General features: G+C 43.8%; 1 protein-coding gene across 1 annotated transcript; it reads right to left on the bottom strand.

The window, feature by feature from the left end:
- Nucleotides 1-3,440: 3,440 nt before the first annotated feature.
- LOC115199110 (methyltransferase-like protein 25) lies at nucleotides 3,441-23,220 on the bottom strand. The gene is made up of 12 exons (XM_029761683.1): nucleotides 22,860-23,220; nucleotides 22,532-22,702; nucleotides 22,146-22,258; nucleotides 21,091-21,756; nucleotides 20,643-20,790; nucleotides 13,418-13,515; nucleotides 11,856-11,885; nucleotides 10,996-11,069; nucleotides 8,459-8,552; nucleotides 7,380-7,454; nucleotides 6,892-6,963; nucleotides 3,441-4,830 (listed from the first exon to the last, which is right to left on the bottom strand). Exons 1-12 carry the CDS (start codon nucleotides 23,083-23,085, stop codon nucleotides 4,723-4,725), a joined length of 1,875 nt encoding a protein of 624 aa, XP_029617543.1. The 5' UTR covers nucleotides 23,086-23,220; the 3' UTR covers nucleotides 3,441-4,722.
- Nucleotides 23,221-23,305: the final 85 nt, after the last annotated feature.

The raw sequence follows: 23,305 nt of genomic DNA, 5'->3' as shown, positions 1-23,305 counted from the left end.
GGGTGTTGAAGTCTTACGGGGGGGTGTTGAAGTCTTACTGGGGGGTGTTGAAGTCTTACTGGGGGATGTTGAAGTCTTACTGGGGGGTGTTGAAGTCTTACTGGGGGGGTGTTGAAGTCTTACTGGGGGGGTGTTGAAGTCTTACTGGGGGATGTTGAAGTCTTACTGGGGGGTGTTGAAGTCTTACTGGGGGGGTGTTGAAGTCTTACTGGGGGGGTGTTGAAGTCTTACTGGGGGATGTTGAAGTCTTACTGGGGGGTGTTGAAGTCTTACTGGGGGGTGTTGAAGTCTTACTGGGGGGTGTTGAAGTCTTACTGGGGGATGTTGAAGTCTTACTGGGGGGGTGTTGAAGTCTTACTGGGGGGTGTTGAAGTCTTACTGGGGGGGTGTTGAAGTCTTACTGGGGGGTGTTGAAGTCTTACTGGGGGGGTGTTGAAGTCTTACTGGGGGGTGTTGAAGTCTTACTGGGGGGGTGTTGAAGTCTTACTGGGGGATGTTGAAGTCTTACTGGGGGGTGTTGAAGTCTTACTGGGGGGTGTTGAAGTCTTACTGGGGGATGTTGAATAAAAGAAGCCAGCAATGAGCTCCCCTCATTTAATCACTTTAGCTACAGTTATTCCTTCCTGCTGTATGCACCATAAAAAACACATACTGTAGGCTAGTTATAATGGACCACAGTAATCCTGCAGTGATTGTTGCTTGCTGGGTACTGTCCTTGTTCCTTTGCTTCAAGTGTATGTGTACTTTCCACTATCCTGATTCATGGCTGTACTGAAGTGCACCAGCCTTCAAAAGGAAAGATGGGAAGCGGGAGTGATTTATGAAAAGATGGAAACGACAGAGGACTAAAAGGGGTCGAGGGTGCCCCTTGCCCCCTGTTCTGTTCAGTCGTTCCGCTGCTCCCCCTGGTTAGGACCTGGCTGATGGGGTTTCCAGACCTCCCTATCAGGGGCGACGGGTGGGGGAGGGTAAACTGCTCAATCCCAATCTGAGAATCCTGGCCCCCCTAACCAGCCCCTAGCTATTGTTCCCTCAAATTCAATACAATACAACTTTATTGTCCCCCAAATATGTTTGAGTTGGCAGTCATTAGTGTAGAGGTTATACAGAGTAGTTCATATGTACTTAGAGGAAGGCATGGACACAACAGCCTCTCAAAGAAATACACTGAACAAAAATATAAACGCAACATGTAAAATGTTGGTCCCATGTTTCAGGAGCTGAAGAAAAATGATCCCAGAAATGTTCCATACGCACAAAAAGGTTATTTCTTTCAAATGTTGTGCACACATTTGTTTACATCCCTGTTAGTGAGCATTTCTCCTTTACCAAGATAATCCATCCACCTGACAGATGTGGCATATCAAGAAGCTGATTAAACAGCATGATCGTTACACAGGTGCTCCTTGTGCTAGGGACAATAAAAGGCCACTCTAAAATGTGCAGTTTTGCCACAGATATCTCAAGTTTTGAGGGAGCGCGCAATTGGCATTCTGACTGCAGAAATGTCCACAAGAGCTGTTACCAAATCATTTTATGTTCCTTTTCTCTACTATAAGTTGCCTTCAACGTTGTTTTAGAGAATTTGGCATTACATCCAGGACCTCCACATCCAGCTTCTTCACCTGCAGGATCGTCTGAGGGAGGGGTGCTGAGGAGTATTTTTGTCTGTCTGTAATAAAGTCCTTTTGTGGGGCTCCACATATACTTTGAACTCTCGCAAAGTGGGAGATGCTGTCAAGAAACATTGGCATGTTTTATCATCAGACCCAGCTTTGTCAGCAGAATTTAAGAACCTACCACTTATAGTATACAGGAGAGGTCGCAATTTACGCGACAAGTTGGTCCATGCCAACTGCCAGCCACAAACGAAAATGAGCCAGGCTCTTTTACACCCTCTTCTGAATGGTAGCTATAAATGCAGAGGCTGCGCACAGTGCAACAGTATAATGAACTGTGAATATTTCTGCCACCCACATATGGAAAACGGTTCCAAATAAATTACATTTTTACGTGCTTCTCAACCCATGTTATCTACATGATTAAATGTTAATGTGGGCAGCATTATATAGGAAAAACATCTCATTCTCTCAAACAGAGAATTAGTGAACGTAAAAGTTCAATTGTCACAATACATTTTAATGACCTAAAACATGACATTTCCACCTTTAGATTTTGTGGCATAGAGAAAGTCAAGATATCAGACAGGTGATATAAATAATACTCTGAGGAAAAGAGAATGTTTTTGGATTTTCATCCTCCAGACATTATTCCCCAGAAGTGTTAATGATACAATGCCCATGCATGTTGTTTTAAATGTGAACGAGAACTAACGCATTGTCGTTCATCACTTCAGCCTACTCCTGCACTGTACCCGATGATTTATCAAAACCTACTTGATAGGTCGATGTCCTCGTTGTGGTTTTACAGACATTTTATGTACACACTTTATTCGAATATTTATGTCATGCACATTGTTATATTTGTGAGGAACACATGTTTATTTTGCCTTGACTCCAACCCCATTCGATGCAAGGAACAGATCAAATCAAATCAAATGTTATTGGTCACATACACATGGTTAGCAGATGTTATTGTGAGTGTAGCGAAATGCTTGTGCTTCTAATTCTGACAGTGCAGCAATATCTAACAAGTCATCTAACAATTCCACAACTACCTAATACACACACATCTAAGTAAAGGAATGGAATAAGAATATGTAAATATAAATATATGGATGAGCAATGACCGAGTAGCATAGGCTAAGATGCAATAGATATAGAATACAGTAAATACATATGAGATGAGTAATGCATTATTAAAGTGCCATTATTAAAGTGACTAGTGTTCCATTTATTAAAGTGGCCAAGGATTTCAAGTGTGTATGTAGGAAGCAGCCTCTCTGTGTTAGTGATGGCTGTTTAACAGTCTGATGGCCTTGAGATAAAAGCTGTTTTTCAGTCTCTTGGCCCCAGCTTTGATGTACCTGTACTGACCTTGCCTTCTGGATGATAGCGGGGTGAACAGGCAGTGGCTCGGGTGGTTGTTGTCCTTGATAATCTTTTTGGCCTTCCTGTGACATTGGGAGCTAGATGTGGGTGGAGCAATGTCTACATAAGGGTGTAACTAATTTATTTCGTTAAATTGACTGATTTCATTATAGGAACTGTAACTCAGTAAAATTGTTGAAATTGTTGCGTGTTGCATTCATATTTTTGTTCAGAATAAAACAATCAATAAAAGACAGAGGTAAGAGCTGAGAAATGAGGGAGGGAAGGAGAGATGTTTTTTCCAGGTGCTTTAACCATGTGGTTTTAATGTTTGGTCCTCTAAGGCTGCCTGCCTTAGAGGACCAAACATTAAAACCATTTCAGCTCAGGTTAAAGCACCTCAGAGAAAGACCAGCCGTTGTGGGAAAAGAGCAGAAACACACCAGGAACTTTTTTATCTTCTAAAAATGATTTATTAATACAATATGGTACAGTACACCCCATAGTACAGTATGACTGGCAGAAACCAGATGAGGCAAAAGTAGAGAAAACACTAAACAATGATCCCATATCTGTACGTGACTGAGTAAGGAGTACATAATCACATTAAAACCTTGCTAAAATCATGGTCAGCAAAAAATTGAATAAAATAAAACATACAAATGGAAGAAAATGCAGTTTGTCCCATCTCAAAGAACTCTATGATGCCGTCCCAGGTGCCTTCACTCCGACAACTCCGTCCCAGGTGCCTTCACTCCGACAACTCCGTCCCAGGTGACTTCACTCCGACAACTCCGTCCCAGGTGCCTTCACTCCGACAACTCCGTCCCAGGTGCCTTCACTCCGACAACTCCGTCCCAGATGCCTTCACTCCAACAACTCCGTCCCAGATGCCTTCACTCCAACAACTCCATCCCAGATGCCTTCACTCCGACCTAGGTGCCTTCACTCCGACAACTCCATCCCAGGTGCCTTCACTCCGACAACTATGTCCCAGATGCTTTCACTCCAACAACTCCATCCCAGATGCCTTCACTCCAACAACTCCATCCCAGATGCCTTCACTCCGACCTAGGTGCCTTCACTCCGACAACTCCGTCCCAGGTGCCTTCACTCCGACAACTCCGTCCCAGGTGCCTTCACTCCGACAACTCCGTCCCAGATGCCTTCACTCCAACAACTCCATCCCAGATGCGTTCACTCCAACAACTCCATCCCAGATGCCTTCACTCCGACCTAGGTGCCTTCACTCCGACAACTCCATCCCAGGTGCCTTCACTCCGACAACTATGTCCCAGATGCTTTCACTCCGACAACTCCATCCCAGATGCCTTCACTCCAACAACTCCATCCCAGATGCCTTCACTCCGACCTAGGTGCCTTCACTCCGACAACTCCATCCCAGGTGCCTTCACTCCGACAACTATGTCCCAGATGCTTTCACTCCAACAACTCCGTCCCAGATGCCTTCACTCCAATAACTCCATCCCAGATGCCTTCACTCCGACCTAGGTGCCTTCACTCCGACAACTCCGTCCCAGATGCCTTCACTCCAACAACTCCATCCCAGATGCCTTCACTCCGACCTAGGTGCCTTCACTCCGACAACTCCATCCCAGGTGCCTTCACTCCGACAACTATGTCCCAGATGCTTTCACTCCAACAACTCCGTCCCAGATGCCTTCACTCCAATAACTCCATCCCAGATGCCTTCACTCCGACCTAGGTGCCTTCACTCCGACAACTCCGTCCCAGGTGCCTTCACTCCGACAACTCCGTAACAGCGCGGCGACAACAGCGGATCAAAGAGCTGCACCAGAGTGGAGAACTCCACGTCTTCCTGTAACAGACATCAACGACAAGAAGAACAAAAACAGTTAGAAAACAACGTCAAAGACCCCCTCCCCAAGACACACCACCGCACCGCAGAGTTTGTCTTTGAACCACGCCGCGAGGGGCCTCAGATGAGAACTGCTCTCTCCCCTGTAAAAGATCTTTGTAACGTTTCCCTTGAGTAGTCACATCTGTGCAAATATTGTGTTAGGTGGACTCTGACAGGCTGGAAGCAGCATGTTTGAACACTGTCTTTATGTTTGAACACAGTCTGGCTTGATACCTTACAGATACTGACCAATTATGGCTCCATGTGTTTGGTAGGCCTGCACTGAGAGCTATGCTTTGTACAAAGCTAAATCAACAGCCTGCACTGCCCACCACATGCACGCACGCTCACACACAGTATATGTAATTTGAGTGTGGACACTTTTGGTTGAACTTGGAAAAAAATCTGCATTCTAATCAATTTCTGTTACATATTCCTGTTAGAGAACACTTTTGTACAAGGCATTAACCTTAGATAGCTCACTACGATCACTCAAATCACAGATTACATCATTAGTTTTGGCCCGGAGTACAACGGTGTGAAGTTACACCCCTGGTCTGTAATAAGGGGGACACCTCAAACTCTGGCGTCCTCTCTGATTTCTCCCGACTTAAGTGATCTGTCGTCGGGGAAATTTAGCGAGTCGCAAAGCTCCTTTAATGTTTGGTGACAAGCAAGTCATCAAGACCTATGGATAAACATACAGCAGTTATAGGAGCTGAGTTTAGGGGCCTTAAAGGACACGTCCGTTGAGTACACGCCGCTATGACTTCAATAGGAAGGACTCCATATGAAATCTGAATCGGGAGTTTCTTCATATAGCCGTGTAATGTGTGTGATAACTTTGAGAACTCCTCACAAATTGGCACAAGGATCACTTAGCATTACATTTGAAGAGTGTCGACGCGGAGCGTTTTAAAGGGTTTTATTTTCAAAGCATGTTCTCAGAGCAGGAAATGGAAAATAGGAATTCTAAACGGCTGAACCTAACAGTAAGGTGGGACTATGTGTCAGGAACATCAGACGTAAGCAGAAGCCATCGCGTAACAGTCATAATCACTACATTATTCCCCTACCCAAGTCATTCAGAAAATAGCTCAACCCTTCTAAGGGCCACACCACTGTATCACTCTAAAGAGATGGACCAAAGACAACTAATAGTCTACATAACCACGTCATCCAAAATCCCTTCTGAGAAAACATGAATGGAACAGGTACAGTATTTGGCTGGTCTCAAATCTGTTTCTGCCGTATAGCCAACTTCTATGGTCAATGTTGCATATACAGCAAAAACAGATCTGGGACCAGGCTTGAACGGTATAGCCATTGTCTCTTTAGCAGCGAAAGCCACTAAAACCACACTCCAGAATCCTTCTGCTTTTTGTCCTATCACATTGTGAATCAATGAACACACCCTATAGCAATTAGCCAGACAATGTGCGTTCCAGGCCCAGACCTCCTCTGTTTGTAGCTGGGAGGGAGAAACAATAGTTCCCTCCATTGGTCTGGCGGCTGAGGTCATGTTTTCACCCACTACTTAGCTCTGGGGAACCAGACACTGGTAATGATGGGACAATGAGGAAAATAGATGTTTGGTGTCGCGCAGCGGCCGTTTGAAGTCATAGGGACCGGACCACTATATCTGGCCTGCGTGTGTCTGTGTGTGTTCGTATGTGTGTCTGTGTGTGTCTGTGTGTGACCACAGATTGGAGGGATTGAGAGAGAATGAACAAGGAGGAAGTGAGGCCTCTCCTTTTTTAGTAACAATGACTGGTGTGCTGTAGTTGGGGTGCATCTCAATAGTGGACCCCATCCCTTGTCTCCTCTCCTTTATCTGCACGGACCTGTAGGAACTGGACAGGTGAAAGAAAATCCCCAGTAGACATTCACCATTTTAGTCTCACCGATCCCTATTCAGATCAGTGCATATGAAGGAGACAAGGAGAGGCAGCGACATTAGACTACTGAGATGCATCCCAAGTCTGTTGTGTGCCATTGTGGTTGAGGCTGGTCCTGTACCTGTTCTTTCAGGAAGCAGAGGCGGTCCAGGAGAATCAGACCCTCGATGCAGGGAGCCAAAGTCACCTTCAGCTGGGTAAACACAGGTAGCAGGTCAGTAAACACTAGTTTTAAGTGTACTTCTGTTAAGTGTACTTCAACACTATGGGATCCAACGGAATACAACTAGGTACCTTATCAAAGCAGAGCAAGGGCATGGCTGTTGTAACATCACTGAAATAGAACGCCTCTGATTTCAAAACTAGGTTTCATTAGCAGCCTGAGGACAGTAAAAATATCACTTAAATTGGCAGATTATTTACACAGAGTAGAGTTTACACAAGTCATAGACCAAGTTTAATAAGGCTTAATAACCGCTCCAAAACAGAAAGTGCTGGACAAAGAGAATCAATGCTCCTATAGCCATAGAAGTCCTGTGTGAGCCATTCATTCAGAGTGATGATACTTCCTCTAGGTAGTAGTGCTATGGTATCCCAGTTGGGACCTACCATGTTAAAGGCCTCCATCTCAACCATCCTGGGTCGGTATGTGTCGTGGTAACCCTGTATGACACCGTCAGACAGCTGGTAGAGAGGGAAGGAAGGATGGAGAGAGGGCGAGAGACAGAGAAGAGGTAGTGAAAGAGAGATGGAGGAGGGAGAGATGGGAGAGAGAGGGAGGGAGGGCGAGAGGCAGAGAAGAGGTAGTGAAAGAGAGATGGAGGAGGGAGAGATGGGAGAGAGAGGGAGGGAGGGCGAGAGGCAGAGAAGAGGTAGTGAAAGAGAGATGGAGGAGGGAGAGGTGGGAGAGAGGGAGGGAGGGCGGGAGGGAGAGAAGAGGTAGTGAAAGAGAGATGGAGGAGGGAGAGATGGGAGAGAGAGGGAGAGAGGGCGAGAGGCAGAGAAGAGGTAGTGAAAGAGAGATGGAGGAGGGAGAGATGGGAGAGAGGGAGAGAGGGAGGGAGGGAGAGAAGAGGTAGTGAAAGAGATGGAGGAGGGAGAGATGGGAGAGATGGGAGGGATAAAGAGAAGAATGTGGGAAGTGTTAGAGACAGAGCAGGGTCATATGTGGAGGTGATAGGTGAGTAACATGAGAGTGGTAACACACAACCCATTGAACACTTTTAATCCCAGGCTTTACGAGCAACAAACCTCTCATTTATAGAACGACTCGAGGGAGCCAGTTCAGACATGCCTTACCCATGATCACACAGTACTCTAGGTGCATATTACACAACTTGTCCATTTCTAAAGAGCCCTTTAGATTCCATGTGTCAGTTTCAAAGATGGTGTAGAGCAACCAAAGACGTTCAACTGTACAGGGACTTCAGGTACCGTTACAGATAATCGTTACTGTCAGTTCAATTGTACAGAGCTATGGTAAAAGCCTGTCCTCTCGCCGGGATTTCACATCTTACGCCAAGAATACGCTGTTGTTGTTTTTTTTTTTACACCAAATCCATTGTGGGTTGCTTTCCTGGTGTCCAAAGCAGCAGTGTGGGATTCCCCCTGAGGATGTGTTGCTCTGAAGAACATTGCCAAGTCTGTTCCCAAAACGTCCTAATATTGTGATATCTCCCATCACTGACCTTTGACTCGTCCAGCTCCAGCCTGCGGAGGGCTCTCCAGACGTAGTCCACGAACGAGGTGGCCTTGGAGTAGACGTTCCCCACACGCTTCTCGCTGCCAACGACACACATGTGAAGACAGCTCTTTCAACCCCCAAATCACCATCACTGAAATCAGCCTACCAGTGTATATTAAGTCATAGGCATCCCATTCTCCTCTTCCCTCTTATTTTACCTCCCTTGCTACGCTACGCTACGCTACGCTACGCTACAACACCCTGGCAACCAAAGTGAAGCGGTCATCACACATGCAACAGTAGAGAGGTGGTCAGGTCCATTAATGAGGTATGGGATCCTGACTTCACTCAGTGAGGGACCCAGTGTCCTGTAGGCTACGGGGATAGACATGTCAGTGAGAGGTGGTCAGGTCCATTAATGAGGTATGGGATCCTGACTTCACTCAGTGAGGGACCCAGTGTCCTGTAGGCTACGGGGATAGACATGTCAGTGAGAGGTGGTCAGGTCCATTAATGAGGTATGGGATCCTGACTTCACTCAGTGAGGGACCCAGTGTCCTGTAGGCTACGGGGATAGACATGTCAGTGAGAGGTGGTCAGGTCCATTAATGAGGTATGGGATCCTGACTTCACTCAGTGAGGGACCCAGTGTCCTGTAGGCTACGGGGATAGACATGTCAGTGAGAGGTGGTCAGGTCCATTAATGAGGTATGGGATCCTGACTTCACTCAGTGAGGGACCCAGTGTCCTGTAGGCTACGGGGATAGATATGTCAGTGAGAGGTGGTCAGGTCCATTAATGAGGTATGGGATCCTGACTTCACTCAGTGAGGGAACCAGTGTCCTGTAGGCTACGGGGATAGACATGTCAGTGAGAGGTGGTCAGGTCCATTAATGAGGTATGGGATCCTGACTTCACTCAGTGAGGGAACCAGTGTCCTGTAGGCTACGGGGATAGACATGTCAGTGAGAGGTGGTCAGGTCCATTAATGAGGTATGGGATCCTGACTTCACTCAGTGAGGGACCCAGTGTCCTGTAGGCTACGGGGATAGACATGTCAGTGAGAGGTGGTCAGGTCCATTAATGAGGTATGGGATCCTGACTTCACTCAGTGAGGGACCCAGTGTCCTGTAGGCTACGGGGATAGACATGTCAGTGAGAGGTGGTCAGGTCCATTAATGAGGTATGGGATCCTGACTTCACTCAGTGAGGGACCCAGTGTCCTGTAGGCTACGGGGATAGACATCTCAGTGAGAGGTGGTCAGGTCCATTAATGAGGTATGGGATCCTGACTTCACTCAGTGAGGGACCCAGTGTCCTGTAGGCTACGGGGATAGACATGTCAGTGAGAGCTGTGAGGTTGTCATCATGTGTGTGTGTCTTCGTGTGTGTGTGTGTCTTCGTGTGTGTGTGTCTTCGTGTGTGTGTGTGTGTCTTTGTGTGTGTGTGTGTGTCTTCGTGTGTCTTCGTGTGTGTGTGTGTCTTCATGTGTGTGTGTCTTCGTGTGTCTTCGTGTGTGTGTGTGTCTTCGTGTGTGTGTCTTCGTGTGTGTGTCTTCGTGTGTGTGTGTCTTTGTGTGTGTCTTCGTGTGTGTGTGTGTCTTTGTGTGTGTGTGTGTCTTCGTGTGTGTGTGTGTCTTCGTGTGTGTGTGTGTCTTCGTGTGAGTGTCTTCGTGTGTGTGTGTGTCCGTGTGTGTGTGTGTCTTTGTGTGTGTGTGTGTGTGTCTTCGTGTGTGTGTGTCTTTGTGTGTGTGTGTGTGTCTTCGTGTGTGTGTGTCTTTGTGTGTGTGTGTGTGTCTTCGTGTGTGTGTGTGTGTCTTCGTGTGTGTGTGTGTGTCTTCGTGTGTGTGTGTACCTTTGTGTGTGCGTGTGTGTGTGTGGGGTTGTCTTTGTGTGTGTGAGGTTGTCTTCGTGTGTGTGTGTGAGGTTGTCTTCATGTGTCTTCGTGCGTGTGTGTGGTTGTCTTCGTGTGTGTGTGTGTGGTTGTCTTCATGTGTGTGTGTGTGGGGTTGTCTTTCTGTGTGTGTGGGGTTGTCTTTGTGTGTGTGTGGGGTTGTCTTTGTGTGTGTGTGTGTGTGTGGTTGTCTTCGTGCGTATGTAATACAGAGGGTACCTCCCCTGTCTCTCTGGGGCTGAGAAGACCAACTGTAGATTTCTCCGTTCTGTTTTCACCAGGATCAATCATTCCTCTTCACTTGTTGTACTTTACCCAGCAGCAGTCAACAACCCATTCTGTCTGATGATCTTACATTGTGGGCTGCTCCTTACAATGTTCAAAATTACTATTAACCACAGCTTCAGCTAGAGGGGTAGAGAATACCCTTCTATCTTCACATCAGAAGTCTGTGTTTTTTGTATTCTAGTGGAATGAATTTGAGTACGTGGAGATCCTTACAAAGTGGCCACAAACCATAAAATTAGGGCCAGTAAAAACCCACTAGAGTAAAAGCTAACAGGTTTTGTCAACGGTACTACAGACCCCCCAAGACAGGGGCACCTGGACTCTCTCAGTAGTCTCCCTAACCAGGGAGACCAAACCTACCTTTTAAAGGAGCTGTAGTGATCCTTTAGAATCACATGGAGGACGGCCCTATAGAAGAGTGACTCCATCTGAATCTGTGGGAGACAGAAAATAATCAAATATCCCATGTTATCTTCGCTAACAAAAAAAACTATTTCCTTGAGATATTCATTCACTCTCTGCCAGTGATTAGGGTGCGTATTAAAACACATTGGAGGAAACGTTTTTATGACAATGCCCAATGCTTATACCAAACTCAACATATGATCTGAGTGCAATCAGACTGGTTGTTGGACGCGAGCTGCCGTTTAAACACGCAATCCCATCCCTTAGTGATTACATTAATATTCAGAAAAATGATTTATGAATGGTCCGGGCGGTATCGTGTAACGGGTTTGACCCCGCACACTAGCGTCCCAAGTGGCAGCCTATTCCCTATATAGTGCACTACTTTTGACCAGAGCCCTGTTGGCCCTTGTCAAAAGTAGTGCACTATATAGGGAATAGGGTGCCACTTGGGACGCAGCCTAAGGTCGGCGGCTCAAATATCTATACTATTGTAAGTCTCAATCAGGCCTTATTGTATGTGAAAGACCCTGGAGATGTATGGAACAGTGTTCTAAGGCATCCGTATCCATTTGCTCTGGAAGGCGTCATATAAAAACAGGATCTGTAGCGTTTGGGAAACGCACGTGGCCAGTTGCTGGATGCAATCATTCAATTGATCAGCTTTGATTATCTTTGATGAGCACAAATTTGTAGCAACCAAAAAAACTCATTGAACTGTGATTGCATGATGTCATTCTCACACAGACAACTCATTGAACTGTAGTTTGGCCAAATGTGTCCAACGTATTGATATACATGTATATAGTACTTACCCCTTGGCCCTTGGCAACTCTCTCCAAAGCCTGATCAAGAGAAAATAAAGTGAAATGTTATTAAGTATTTATTAGGACCCCATGAATGGACTCTCCCTGGGGTCACAACAGAGTTAAAATAGTTACATTGCTCTTACAACATGTGGTACTCAAAAGGTAGAAGATATCAATTAGTTAGTCTCACTACAATAACAGACTGAGGACCAGCTGTACAGCATTGAACAGTTGTGGGCACTAAAAAGTCAATACTGTGGCACAACCTAACCGTATAGTGCCCTCAACTATACTGTCTAGTTGAAAGATGGTGCCTTAAATATTATACTGAACAAAATTATAAAACGCAACATGCAACAATTTCAAAGATTTTACTGAGTTACAGTTCACATAATGAAATCAATTCAAATAAATGAATTAGGCCCTAATCTATGGATTTCACATGACTGGGAATAAAGATATGCATCTGTTGGTCACAGATACCTTCAAAACAAAGTAGGGCGTGGATCAGAAAACCAGTCAGTATCTGGTGTGACCACCATTTGCCTCATACAGCGCGACACATCTCCTTTGTATAGAGTTGATCAGGCTGTTAATTGTGGCCTGTGGAATGTTGTCCCACTCCTCTTCAATGGCTGTGCGAAGCTGCTGGATATTGGCGGGAACTGGAACACGTTATTGTACACGTCGAACCAGAGCATCCCAAACATGCTCAATGGGTAACATGTCTGGTGAGTATGCAGGCCATGGAAGAACTGGGACATTTTCAGCTTCTAGGAATTGTGTAAAGATCCTTGTGACATGGTCGCTGTGCATTATCATGCTGAAACATGAGGTGATGGTGGCGGATGAAGGGTTAAACAATGGGCCTCAGGATCTCGTCACGATATCTCTGTGTTTTCAAATTGCCATTGATAAAATTGAATTGTGTTCGTTGCCCATAGCTTATGCCTGCCCATACTATAACCCCACTGCCACGATGGGGCACTCTGTTCACAACGTTGACATCAGCAAACTGCTGGCCCACGCAACACCATACATGTGGCCTGCGGTTGTGAGGCCGGTTGAACGTACTGTCAAATTCTCTAGAACGACGTTGGAGGAGGATTATGGTAGAGAAATTAACATTGAATTCTCTGGCAACAGCTCTGGTGGACATTCCTGCAGTCAGCATGCCAATTGCACACTCTCTCTATTTGAGACATCTGCGGCATTGTGTTTTGTGACAAAACTGCAGATATTAGAGTGGCCTTATATTGTCCCCAGCACAAGGTGCACCTGTGTAAGGATCATGCTGTTTAATAAGCTTCTTGATATGCCACACCTGCCAGGTTGATGGATTTTCCTGGCAAAGGAGAAATGGTCACTAACAGGGATGTAAACAAAAGTATGTACAAAATCTGAGATTTTTTTTAATTTCAACTCATGAAACATGGGACCAACACATTACATGTTGCCTTTATATTTATGTTCAGTGAGAGATATATATATATATATATATATATATATATATATATAGCAAATTACATTTGACTCAATATCTGTCACCTAAGGTGAGTCAGGCTTACCAGACACGCCGACATCCTGGCATTTCTGCCACAGAACCAGGACTGCTCCCTCAGGTAGCCACTCAGGGGGAAACCACACACGCTGCTGCTTGGACACTCTGAAACAAACAAACACACACACTTTAACACCAGCTGTGTCAGAACTGCACCGTGTATTTAACACCATAGGAAAGTGTGACTATGGTAGATGACAGGCCACCAACCAAAGTCCAAAGGGAGAGAGAATGAAGTGAAACATTAATACTATTCAGAGTTTCAAACTCGAAAAACCCGAGAGCGCGGGCGTCGCTAACCCCTTAGCCACCTTGCTCTTTGACTCCACTCCTGTTGAACACATGGTAGTGGTATTAGCAGAGGCAGTCCTGGTCAGAGTCAATTGGAGCAGACAGGCTTTGCTAGAGTTTGAAGGCTAGCTTACAGTATACGTTGTGGAGTGTTTACATTTCGCTAGCACGCTAGCCTTATCTCAGCCACACTGAACTGACCACGTCTCGAGGGCCAAGCACTGCTCGCCCCCTTCCCTGGCACACACACGTGTTTCTAATATTGTAGCGTGCGACGAGGCATCTGTTAGTTCCCAACAGTCAGGAAGAAGGAGACACAGTGGCTCTAGGGCTCTGCGGCACGCTTCCTTCACCCCCTTAAGGACTGGTCCCGGGCCAGTTTACGTTGTTAAGGGAAGCTGACCTCACATCAGATGATGGGACTCACACTCGGCTAAATCCACCAGACTGAATGACTATGACGAATGGTGCAGTCCAGTGGCTCTCATTCCATATGACACAATTGAATGGATGTTTCCTATACGACTTAGCTAAGGATCTCCACACTCTTATAGTCTTGAGCTCTTTTAGTGGTTTGGGTTCCCATCTTTTAGGGTGAGGTAGTACACTGCAGGGTTTGGCCCGCATCCCAGAATTCTCTGCAAGGCCGAGACAACGAGAGAGAGAGAGACAACGAGAGAGAGAGAGAGAGAGAAGCATGAAAGGACGTCTGGCACAACTCAAGTGTTTTCAATCAAAACGCTGTGATGTCATTATTGGCGAACCCAACAGAGTGGCGAGTAACAGGTCAGGGGTCGCAGTGTTAAGAGAGAAAGTGTGATAGGAAGCAGCTCACCACGCCACGGTGCCGAATCACTGTTAAAAGCACGCAGGGGTTGTCATCACACACAGAGAGGATTCCAGGTTTCATACCTCATAAAGGGAGGGATAGGGGAGCAGCTGGACCTAACATTCTGACCAATCACATCTGTCTGAAGCTAAATGTATATCTAGCTATGACAGGGAGAAAAGAACTACATCATATTGAGTCTTCTAGGTTAAAAGAATAGAGGAATGTAGACTTAAGCAATAAGGCCCGAGGCGGTGTGGTATGGGGCCAATATACCACGGCTAAGGGCTGTTCTCACGCACGACGCAATGCAGAGTGCCTGGACACAGCCATTATCCGCGGTATACTGGCCATATACCACAAACACCCCAGGTGCCTTATTGCTATTATAAACTGGTTAACAATGTAATTAGAGCAGTAAAAATAGATGTTTTGTCATTCCCGTGGTATATGGTCTGATATACCACGGCTTTCAGCCAATCAGCATTCAGTGTTTGAACCACCCAGTTTATAAGAGAGAATATTTCACTGTTGATGTCAGGGGAAAAAATGTATTGTAAATTGGAGGGAAAAAATGTATTGTAAATTGGAGGGGAAAAAATCAAGGGGAACAGGATATAGACACGACTATGGACTATTTACTGTTGACCTTTCAGCTGCAGGTCCATGTATCAGACAAGTCTCCTTGCCTTTGTGTTTTCTATACTATAGCCCTATGGGTCTTTATATTCTGTGTAGAGTAGATAGTGTTTTCTATACTATAGCCCTATGGGTCTTTATATTCTGTGTAGAGTAGATAGTGTTTTCTATACTATAGCCCTATGGGTCTTTATATTCTGTAGAGTAGATAGTGTTTTCTATACTATAGCCCTATGGGTCTTTATACTCTGTGTAGAGTAGATAGTGTTTTCTATACTATAGCCCTATGGGTCTTTATACTCTGTAGAGTAGATAGTGTTTTCTATACTATAGCCCTATGGGTCTTTATATTCTGTGTAGAGTAGATAGTGTTTTCTATACTATAGCCCTATGGGTCTTTATATTCTGTAGAGTAGATAGTGTTTTCTATACTATAGCCCTATGGGTCTTTATACTCTGTGTAGAGTAGATAGTGTTTTCTATACTATAGCCCTATGGGTCTTTATATTCTGTGTAGAGTAGATAGTGTTTTCTATACTATAGCTCTATGGGTCTTTATATTCTGTAGAGTAGATAGTGTTTTCTATACTATAGCCCTATGGGTCTTTATATTCTGTATAGTAGATAGTGTTTTCTATACTATAGCCCTATGGGTCTTTATACTCTGTGTAGAGTAGATAGTGTTTTCTATACTATAGCCCTATGGGTCTTTATATTCTGTGTAGAGTAGATAGTGTTTTCTATACTATAGACCTATGGGTCTTTATATTCTGTAGAGTAGATAGTGTTTTCTATACTATAGCCCTATGGGTCTTTATATTCTGTAGAGTAGATAGTGTTTTCTATACTATAGCCCTATGGGTCTTTATATTCTGTAGAGTAGATAGTGTTTTCTATACTATAGCCCTATGGGTCTTTATACTCTGTGTAGAGTAGATAGTGTTTTCTATACTATAGCCCTATGGGTCTTTATATTCTGTAGAGTAGATAGTGTTTTCTATACTATAGCCCTATGGGTCTTTATACTCTGTGTAGAGTAGATAGTGTTTTCTATACTATAGCCCTATGGGTCTTTATATTCTGTATAGTAGATAGTGTTTTCTATACTATAGCCCTATGGGTCTTTATATTCTGTATAGTAGATAGTGTTTTCTATACTATAGCCCTATGGGTCTTTATATTCTGTGTAGAGTAGATAGTGTTTTCTATACTATAGCCCTATGGGTCTTTATACTCTGTGTAGAGTAGATAGTGTTTTCTATACTATAGCCCTATGGGTCTTTATATTCTGTAGAGTAGATAGTGTTTTCTATACTATAGCCCTATGGGTCTTTATACTCTGTGTAGAGTAGATAGTGTTTTCTATACTATAGCCCTATGTGTCTTTATATTCTGTAGAGTAGATAGTGTTTTCTATACTATAGCCCTATGGGTCTTTATACTCTGTGTAGAGTAGATAGTGTTTTCTATACTATAGCCCTATGGGTCTTTATACTCTGTGTAGAGTAGATAGTGTTTTCTATACTATAGCCCTATGGGTCTTTATATTCTGTAGAGTAGATAGTGTTTTCTATACTATAGCCCTATGGGTCTTTATACTCTGTGTAGAGTAGATAGTGTTTTCTATACTATAGCCCTATGGGTCTTTATACTCTGTAGAGTAGATAGTGTTTTCTATACTATAGCCCTATGGGTCTTTATATTCTGTGTAGAGTAGATAGTGTTTTCTATACTATAGCCCTATGGGTCTTTATATTCTGTATAGTAGATAGTGTTTTCTATACTATAGCCCTATGGGTCTTTATATTCTGTGTAGAGTAGATAGTGTTTTCTATACTATAGCCCTATGGGTCTTTATACTCTGTGTAGAGTAGATAGTGTTTTCTATACTATAGCCCTATGGGTCTTTATATTCTGTAGAGTAGATAGTGTTTTCTATACTATAGCCCTATGGGTCTTTATACTCTGTGTAGAGTAGATAGTGTTTTCTATACTATAGCCCTATGTGTCTTTATATTCTGTAGAGTAGATAGTGTTTTCTATACTATAGCCCTATGGGTCTTTATACTCTGTGTAGAGTAGATAGTGTTTTCTATACTATAGCCCTATGGGTCTTTATACTCTGTGTAGAGTAGATAGTGTTTTCTATACTATAGCCCTATGGGTCTTTATATTCTGTAGAGTAGATAGTTTTTTCTATACTATAGCCCTATGGGTCTTTATACTCTGTGTAGAGTAGATAGTGTTTTCTATACTATAGCCCTATGGGTCTTTATATTCTGTAGAGTAGATAGTGTTTTCTATACTATAGCCCTATGGGTCTTTATATTCTGTAGAGTAGATAGTGTTTTCTATACTATAGCCCTATGGGTCTTTATATTCTGTAGAGTAGATAGTGCTTTCTATACTATAGCCCTATGGGTCTTTATATTCTGTAGAGTAGATAGTGTTTTCTATACTATAGCCCTATGGGTCTTTATATTCTGTGTAGAGTAGATAGTGTTTTCTATACTATAGCCCTATGGGTCTTTATACTCTGTGTAGAGTAGATAGTGTTTTCTATACTATAGCCCTATGGGTCTTTATATTCTGTGTAGAGTAGATAGTGTTTTCTATACTATAGCCCTATGGGTCTTTATACTCTGTGTAGAGTAGATAGTGTTTTCTATACTATAGCCCTATGGGTCTTTATATTCTGTATAGTAGATAGTGTTTTCTATACTATAGCCCTATGGGTCTTTATATTCTGTGTATAGTAGATAGTGTTTTCTATACTATAGCCCTATGGGTCTTTATATTCTATAGAGTAGATAGTGTTTTCTATACTATAGCCCTATGGGTCTTTATACTCTGTAGAGTAGATAGTGTTTTCTATACTATAGCCCTATGGGTCTTTATACTCTGTGTAGAGTAGATAGTGTTTTCTATACTATAGCCCTATGGGTCTTTATATTCTGTAGAGTAGATAGTGTTTTCTATACTATAGCCCTATGGGTCTTTATACTCTGTAGAGTAGATAGTGTTTTCTATACTATAGCCCTATGGGTCTTTATACTCTGTGTAGAGTAGATAGTGTTTTCTATACTATAGCCCTATGGGTCTTTATACTCTGTGTAGAGTAGATAGTGTTTTCTATACTATAGCCCTATGGGTCTTTATATTCTGTGTAGAGTAGATAGTGTTTTCTATACTATAGCCCTATGGGTCTTTATACTCTGTGTAGAGTAGATAGTGTTTTCTATACTATAGCCCTATGGGTCTTTATACTCTGTGTAGAGTAGATAGTGTTTTCTATACTATAGCCCTATGGGTCTTTATACTCTGTAGAGTAGATAGTGTTTTCTATACTATAGCCCTATGGGTCTTTATACTCTGTGTAGAGTAGATAGTGTTTTCTATACTATAGCCCTATGGGTCTTTATATTCTGTAGAGTAGATAGTGTTTTCTATACTATAGCCCTATGGGTCTTTATACTCTGTGTAGAGTAGATAGTGTTTTCTATACTATAGCCCTATGGGTCTTTATACTCTGTAGAGTAGATAGTGTTTTCTATACTATAGCCCTATGGGTCTTTATATTCTGTAGAGTAGATAGTGTTTTCTATACTATAGCCCTATGGGTCTTTATACTCTGTAGAGTAGATAGTGTTTTCTATACTATAGCCCTATGGGTCTTTATATTCTGTGTAGAGTAGATAGTGTTTTCTATACTATAGCCCTATGGGTCTTTATATTCTGTGTAGAGTAGATAGTGTTTTCTATACTATATAGCCCTATGGGTCTTTATATTCTGTGTAGAGTAGATAGTGTTTTCTATACTATAGCCCTATGGGTCTTTATACTCTGTGTAGAGTAGATAGTGTTTTCTATACTATAGCCCTATGGGTCTTTATATTCTGTAGAGTAGATAGTGTTTTCTATACTATAGCCCTATGGGTCTTTATACTCTGTGTAGAGTAGATAGTGTTTTCTATACTATAGCCCTATGGGTCTTTATATTCTGTATAGTAGATAGTGTTTTCTATACTATAGCCCTATGGGTCTTTATATTCTGTAGAGTAGATAGTGTTTTCTATACTATAGCCCTATGGGTCTTTATATTCTGTGTAGAGTAGATAGTGTTTTCTATACTATAGCCCTATGGGTCTTTATATTCTGTGTAGAGTAGATAGTGTTTTCTATACTATAGCCCTATGGGTCTTTATATTCTGTAGAGTAGATAGTGTTTTCTATACTATAGCCCTATGGGTCTTTATACTCTGTGTAGAGTAGATAGTGTTTTCTATACTATATAGCCCTATGGGTCTTTATATTCTGTGTAGAGTAGATCTTTCTTAGTGTATTGTACATTTAGAATGATGACTTAATGAAGTTTTTTCTGCATTGATTAAGTGTGATTGGGATACAAATACTACAGCGCTCTCGTATGAAGTCAGAATACATGCTGGATAAATCATATCCAATTCAACACCTGAACATTAGCGGGTCAAAAATATCACATTTGCAATCCTCTAAACTGTTATCCTGAGACGATAAATCCATTCAATGATTCTAACAGTCTCTTCTTAGCTAACCGAATCTAGAGAGCGCAAGTTGGCTGTGTGCCCAACTCATCAACCCACATCAGTGTTTATGCTACTTCATATTTGGCGTGTGAGAGAATTATGCTTCCCTTGGGCTGGTGAGAGTGACAATGTAGACAGTGCAGGGTGACAGAATTATGATTAGCATAAAAACTGGGGGACGTCTGTGGACAGGTTGCAGGTCTCCTAGTGGGGGAGAGGAGGCAGTTGCAGTCTGTAGTCCTAAGTAAGAGTTTGGCTCTGGTTGAGATTTCCACAATGGAAACCATATGTTCTCTAAGGGGTGGAGGTGGGTGGGTCTGTGTGCTGGTGACTGTGCCTTCCTGCCTGCATACTGTATGCATGTATGTATGTATGTATGTATGTATGTATGTATGTATGTATGTATGTATGTATGTATGTATGTATGTATGTATGTATGTATGTATACTGTGTGTACCTAATGAATGAATGAAATCGAAGCCTTTCCCTTGGGGAATACACAAAAGCCTCTCTGTACACCAGGTTGGTAATTAGATGGTAAGTCCACTGCCTCCTGTCCCTCTGACTGATCTGAATGGACTTGATAGGTGAGTGACACTGTCATTCTAACCAACAGTATCTAGTCCATTCCCACTGGAGGAACTTTGTGAAGGATCTATGCTCCTCAAAGAGCAAAAGGGTTAAAGTCAAGTCATGAAGTCCAGGGGTTCCCAAACTATTTTGCTTCGTGACCCACCAATTGAGGTGTCATTTGAGTTGCGACCCACAATGAGGGTTGAGTGGTGGAAAAACATACACTGACCAAAGAATAAGTATAACAGATTAAAATAACCTATTCTTCAAAACACACACTCTCACACACACTCACGGTATGCCAACCTTTACTTTCCCCCTGGCCATGTAATTACCTTGTCTGGTGGGATCAAACTCCTCAGAGAGAAGGTGGTAGCAGCAGCCAACGCTGCAGACAGAGAGGAGCTCCCGTTTGGCCACAAACATGCGCAGGGTGCTGGGCGCCAGGTCTCCACACGTGTGCAGACCAACCATGACCGCATCCTGGGTTTGGAAAACAGGGAGAGCGGCCTCAGCACTGAAACAGGCCTACATTAGCAATGTGATGCAGAGCTGGCATCAGTGATCATACAATTATATTATAGGCACATTGACACAAGCACACACTTGGAAGAAAATGTCTACTTGAATGTGTATGTACTATGGTGTGAATATGAATCTTAGGGACTTTATCTATCTAAATTAATTAATTGGCACACAACCGCAGTTGGTGACATTTGCATTCAAAAGAGCATGGTTTTGCCGTTGTCGTTGTCTTATTGGTCGACAGTGAGTGTCACCTACCTCTAACTCCCCAATAATCTCTTTGAGCTCCGTCTCCGCGGTAACGTAGGAGGTCAGAGGTGAGTACAGCATGCCGCTGCCCATGCCACCACTGTTAACCCAGCTCCTGGCCTTCCTCTCCAGGTTCTCCCTCTTCCTCCTCTCCCTCTCCTCCAGGCTCAACTCACTGGGGGGACCCCGGGGGGAGGTGGGCTCCACCATGCCCACACACAGGGCACTGAGAAAAGGATCCTCTGGAGCTGAGGCTGGGTCACTTTGGTCCAACTCTGGAAGGGAATTGTCCTCTAACAAAATGGCGGAGGTAAGTGATGTCATTGCATCTTCCTCATTCCGATCTGTTAACCCTGTTGTGTTGGTCTGTGCCTCCCCGTCTCTCCTCCCCTCCTCCTTCTCTGCATCCCCACTCATCTTAACCATATCCTCTCTCTCTCTCTCACCCGGTGCAATATCCTCCAAGTCCTCCTGGCCTGAAGGGAGCATCACTGTCAGAGTCCTATTGGCTTTGCTGTGCCTCTGATAGGCCCGGGAGTACTTCTTGAGCTTCCTGTTCCTCTCCTGGGCGCCGTGCGTGTTGCTGCTGGACGAGTCGATGCCGTACACCTGGAGGCCGTACCGCAGTGACAGGAAGGAGCACAGGTAACCTTTCCCCGAGCCCACGTCAATCACCTGGGAGACAAAGATTTATTGTGATGGGTCAGAAAACAATGTAGTCCAGTCGATGTTGTTCAAGCTTGGTCTTGGGTGCACTACTCATAGGGTGTGCAGGCTTTCGTTCTAGCCCACCACTGTTTAATTAATCAACTAATCATCAAGCCCTTGATAAGTTGGGTCGGGTGTGTAAGGCTGGAACAAAAGCCTGCATACACCTTGTAGGTGCTCAGGAGCAGGATTGAAGAACACTGTTGGGGTCAGGGCCAGGGCACACGGTAGCAAAACATTAACGTTTTAAACAGAAAAGAGTTTTTTATCCGACAATATCAGATAGTACCTGGATCTGTTTCAGAGTGTTTTCTTATGTTTTGTGCCTGCTAAAATGAGACCCGGTTGTGTCTCACCTGTTTGACCCGGCAGCGCTGGGCTAGGCTGGCCACCACCTCTGACATGGCCTGCACCTCGTGGGACTTCTTGGAGTTCATGAACTCATCACTCTCCACCACAGCAGATGGAACTGCCAATGGACACATGTGCAATGTCAGTGAATCCTTGCATGGATGGCAAAACTGTACACTATCTGTGCATTGCTATTGAGAGACCTGTGAAAAAACCTAGTGTCAGTGACCATAGAAATATAATTACTATAAATAGATAGTAATTATATTTCTATATCAGTGACACTAATGACAGTGTGTTGCAATGACAGAACCAAGGCCTTGGACTAAAACAAACAGTTCTCCTTTAGTTATTCTTAGGATAGGTTAGGATAGTGTCCATTCTTTTGTACCTTCCTCCAGGGGTTGAGCGTTGTCAGTGTGTCTGAGGGATTGCAGTAGCTCTGTGCGGCCCACACAGACCCCGAGGCCAGGCAGGGAGTGGGCATAGGCAGCCTCCAAGAGCTCAGCCACATCCACCAGGCGCTTACTATCATCACAGAAACCAAAGGTGATCTTCTCGGCTTTTCGAGAGTAAAAAAAAAGAAACATAACAGTTGTCCTTTGTTTATTTTATTCAACATTTTTACTTTGATAAATATTGCAACCGTGTAATAACAATTACATATGAAACATTTCATATTTGTCAATGAACCATCGACAAAATAACGCTTACTGTACCATTGCCATGATTTAAGTAGTGTTCTGGCGTCCTCTTGTGGTCACCATTCAAAGTGATCTCTGTCAAGACATCCACGGGTGGCACAGCCATGAACTGGTCCCATACATCGCAAGTGTAGAAATCCACAGTGTGGGCATTGGCGATGCTCAGTGAAACAGAGAGGAAGAGTTTAACAGCATCTATTTTTTTCTGAATCGCTTCCAGAGAATTCATGGAAGATGCCATTGAATAAAAACTCTAACCTAGACGTGTTTACAGCAGGTCCTAGAATGACTCCCCTCTTTACAGTCTAATCAGGCGTAACTAGTTGCAACTGAACGATGATGATTTTCTTAGCACGTATGTGGCAGCCATGTTGGGTGTACCGAAATACATTAAGTTCTATGGACGCTATCCTTACTTACGCACCAACCCAAATGACGTCCCTCGTGGTCGATTGCTCATG

This window comes from Salmo trutta, chromosome 8 (genome assembly GCF_901001165.1).
Source record: "Salmo trutta chromosome 8, fSalTru1.1, whole genome shotgun sequence".
NCBI lineage: Eukaryota > Metazoa > Chordata > Actinopteri > Salmoniformes > Salmonidae > Salmo > Salmo trutta.
This window is presented reverse-complemented; position numbering and strand designations above follow the sequence as displayed.

What these genes read in the sequence shown, in the direction of transcription:
- LOC115199110 (XM_029761683.1), bottom strand. Translation starts at nt 23,085, where the DNA reads ATGGCATCTTCCATGAATTCTCTGGAAGCGATTCAGAAAAAAATAGAT. An exon ending in GAGTTGCCAAGGGCCAAGGG is followed by an intron (nt 11,070 to 11,855) that starts GTAAGTACTATA and finishes TGTCTCCCACAG; the next exon opens with ATTCAGATGGAGTCACTCTT. An exon ending in TCTGCTTCCTGAAAGAACAG is followed by an intron (nt 4,831 to 6,891) that starts GTACAGGACCAG and finishes TGTCTGTTACAG; the next exon opens with GAAGACGTGGAGTTCTCCAC.